Source organism: Gekko japonicus, unplaced genomic scaffold (assembly GCF_001447785.1).
Source record: "Gekko japonicus isolate JY-2015 unplaced genomic scaffold, Gekko_japonicus_V1.1 scaffold345, whole genome shotgun sequence".
NCBI lineage: Eukaryota > Metazoa > Chordata > Lepidosauria > Squamata > Gekkonidae > Gekko > Gekko japonicus.
The window spans coordinates 204,275-207,819 of NW_015173684.1; the positions used below are offsets into that span (position 1 = coordinate 204,275).

The 3,545-nt window shown below is 50.7% G+C and overlaps 1 protein-coding gene across 1 annotated transcript in view; it reads right to left on the bottom strand.

Annotated features, from left to right (window-relative positions):
- Window positions 1-3,545, bottom strand: part of LOC107120390 (leucine-rich repeat-containing protein 9-like) — a 94,196-nt gene that overhangs the window by 67,902 nt on the left and 22,749 nt on the right. Inside the window, exon 9 of the mRNA XM_015423076.1 lies at window positions 546-722. Within this exon, the coding sequence (XP_015278562.1) occupies window positions 546-722 (177 nt within the window). The remainder of the gene's footprint in view (window positions 1-545; window positions 723-3,545) is intronic.

The following is a 3,545-nucleotide window of genomic DNA, read 5'->3' on the forward strand; positions in this document are numbered from 1 at the left end:
GGGGGTCAACAGTGGGAGGGCGTCTAATGTCCTGGCCCCACTGCTGGACCTCCTGATGGCACCTGGTATTTCTGGCCACTGTGTGATACAGAGTGTTGGACTGGATGGGCCTTTGGCCTGATCCAACATTGGCGTCTCTTATGTTCTTAAGACTCCACAGCTTAGAGGGAGCATTGATATGTATATTATTGTAGAATCACAATCATGCAATAAAATGTCATATGAATCATAACAAATGCAGGTCACACTCACCGTTAACATACAGTGAATACACATGTGTAAGCGAGGTCCGATCGAAAGTTTCCTATTAGTGGCTCTCCAGGGTCTCAGGCAGAGGTCTTTCACATCACCTGCTAACCTGATTCTTTTAACTGGAGATGTCAGGGACTGAACCTGGGACTTTCTGCATGCCAAGCAGATGTTTTACCCCTGAGCCACGGCCCCTCCCAGTTTCAAACTCTGCTAAATGTGGACAAGTCCTGGCAAAATCCATCTTAATGCCATATAAATTCTTCTCTGGGTATTCTTAAGATCCACCGACTTACGTGGAGTCACCTAAATCTTCTTCCTCCAAGAACCTCTGGAGCTTCTCCTCGAACTTCATCTTCAAAATCCGGTTGTGTACCCTGATGACGCGGTTAACTTTCACTCCTGTTATCCCGTACGGTTTGAAGTCCCAGGCGCAAAACCGGGAGAGGATTAAGTCATAGCAGGAATTAAACCTGTGGGCCACGAGAAACGGAGAATGGCGAGTCAGTGGTATCGGGCAGTTCCAAGGGTGTAGACTTTCCAATTTCCCGGGGGGGGGCTGGGGCTGGGCCAGAGGCATTGCTTTGCTAGGAGCAAGGGTGGCTCCCGGGGGAGGCTGAATACCTTCCTGAAAATTTCGGCGGGGGCTGAAGCCCCGCCGCCCCCACGAAGATTACGCCTATGGGCAGTTCGGTCTTTGAAGAAGGCAAAAAAGAAATCACATGCTGCAATAGGAGTGCAAGAGTTGCCCTTCCTTTTATAGTTCATAAGAACATAACTGAAGCCAACATTGTATCAGGCCAATGGCCCATCCAGTCCACCACTCTGTGTCACACAGTGGCCGAAAACACAAGGTGCCATCAGGAGGTCCACCTGCGGAGCCAGAACTCCAGACGCCCTCCCACTGTTGCCCCCCAAGCACCAAGAATACAGAGCATCACTGCCCCATACATAATAACATAAGAGAAGCCATGTTGGATCAGGCCAATGGCCCATCCAGTCCAACACTCTGTGTCACACAGTAACCAAAACCCAGGTGCCATCAGGAGATCCACCAGCGAGGCCAGAACTCCAGAGGCCCTCCCACTGTGGCCCTCCCAAGCACCAAGAAGACAGAGCATCACTGCCCCATACATAAGAACATAAGAGAAGCCATGTTGGATCAGGCCAATGGCCCATCCCAGTCCAACACTCTGTGTCACACAGTAGCCAAAACCCAGGTGCCATCAGGAGGTCCACCAGCGAAGCCAGAACTCCAGAAGCCCTCCCACAGTGGCCCTCCCAAGCACCAAGAAGACAGAGCATCACTGCCCCATACATAAGAACATAAGAGAAGCCATGTTGGATCAGGCCAATAGCCCATCCAGTCCAACACTCTGTGCCACACAGTGGCCAAAAATACCAGGTGCCATCAGGAGGCCCACCAGTGGAGCCAGAACTCCAGAAGCCCTCCCACAGTGGCCCTCCCAAGCACCAAGAAGACAGAGCATCACTGACCCAGACATAAGAACCTAAGGGAAGCCATGTTGGATCAGGCCAATAGCCCATCCAGTCCAACACTCTGTGCCACACAGTGGCCAAAAATACCAGGTGCCATCAGGAGGCCCACCAGTGGAGCCAGAACTCCAGAAGCCCTCCCACTGTTGCATCACTGACCCAGACATAAGAACCTAAGAAAAGCCAGTGTTGGATAAAACCAATGGTCCATCCAGTCCAACACTCTGTCACACAGTAGCCAAAAATACCAGGTGCCATCAGGAGGTCCACCAATGGAGCCAGAACTCCAGAGGCCCTCCCACTGTGGCCCTCCCAAGCACCAAGAAGAAAGAGCATCACTGCCTCAGACATAAGAATGTAAGAGAAGTCAATGTTGGATCAGACCAATGGCCCATCCAGTCCAACACTCTGTGCCACACAGTGGCCAAAAATACCAGGTGCCATCAGGAGCTCCACCAGTGTTGCCTGTTTTAAACACTGTCCTCTGATCCACCTTGAGTCTCCATGATCAAGGCAGACCATAAATGATGTATATAAATAAATACACTAAAATGCTGACTTACAACTGGGTTGAAAGTCAATCCCATCAGATGCCAACCCGACAAATATGTACATACAGTCCAACTTCAAGTTTGTGCTTCTTCTATTCATTCGGATTCTCATAACTTACAATTCACCAAACCAGACACAGCCAGCTAACCATTTGCCTAGTAACTCATTTCCCCCCCCCCGTCCCCCAATCCCGACCTGGATGGCCCAGTCTTTTCAGATCTCAGAAGCTAAGCAGGGTCGGCCCTGGTTAGTGATTGGATGGGAGACCACCAAATAAGCCCAGGGTCGCTACACAGAGGCAGGCGATGGCAAACCTGCCTCTGTCCATCTCTTGCCTCGAGAAGAAGAGAAGAAGAGATTGGATTTATACCCTGCCCTTCACTACCCAAAGGAGTCTCAGAGCGGCTTACAAACTCCTTTCCCTTCCCCTCCCCACAACAGACACCCTGTGAGGTAGAAGAAAAAGAAGAAGAGACTGGATTTATACCCCACCCCTCACTACCCAAAGGAGTCTCAGAGCGGCTTACAAACTCCTTTCCCTTCCCCTCCCCACAACAGACACCCTGTGAGGTAGAAGAAGAAGAAGAAGAGACTGGATTTATACCCCGCCCTTCACTTGGAGTCTCAGAGCGGCTTACAAACTCCTTTCCCTTCCCCTCCCCACAACAGACACCCTGTGAGGTAGGTGGGGCTGAGAGAGCTCTTGACAGAAACTGCTCTTTTTTCAAGGACAACTCTTGTCAGAACTACGGCTTGCCCAAAGTCATCCAGCAGGTGCAAGTGGAGGAGTGGGGAATCAAACCCGGTTCTCCCAGATTAGAGTCCGCGCACTTGACCACTACACCAAACTGGCTCTCGATGGCGACCTGACGGCACTTCCCACCACCAGCAGCAACCCGTTTGTGAAGCACCTGATGGGTAAGAAGGATCGGGAGCTTGACTGAGTCCATCACGATTCAACAAACAGGTACCGTGAGCTGAGTTCACCTTGGTGGGTCCACGTTCTAAAGGCCAGCTGTGTGCTGATGTTTCTTTTCCAAAGGTGATGAAGCTGTCTACGAACTTAAAGTTGTATCCTGCCCCTGCAATTGGCTAACGGTAGTGTGTTTCTCAGGCTCCCCACCATTAGGTGAGTGGAATGGTAGATTACAACCCATAACATCCTTATCAACTTGGGGGTAAAATATTATGCCTCCCAAAGATTTAAATATAAACAAGAAAGAAGACCCGCGAAACTCGCGGGGGGG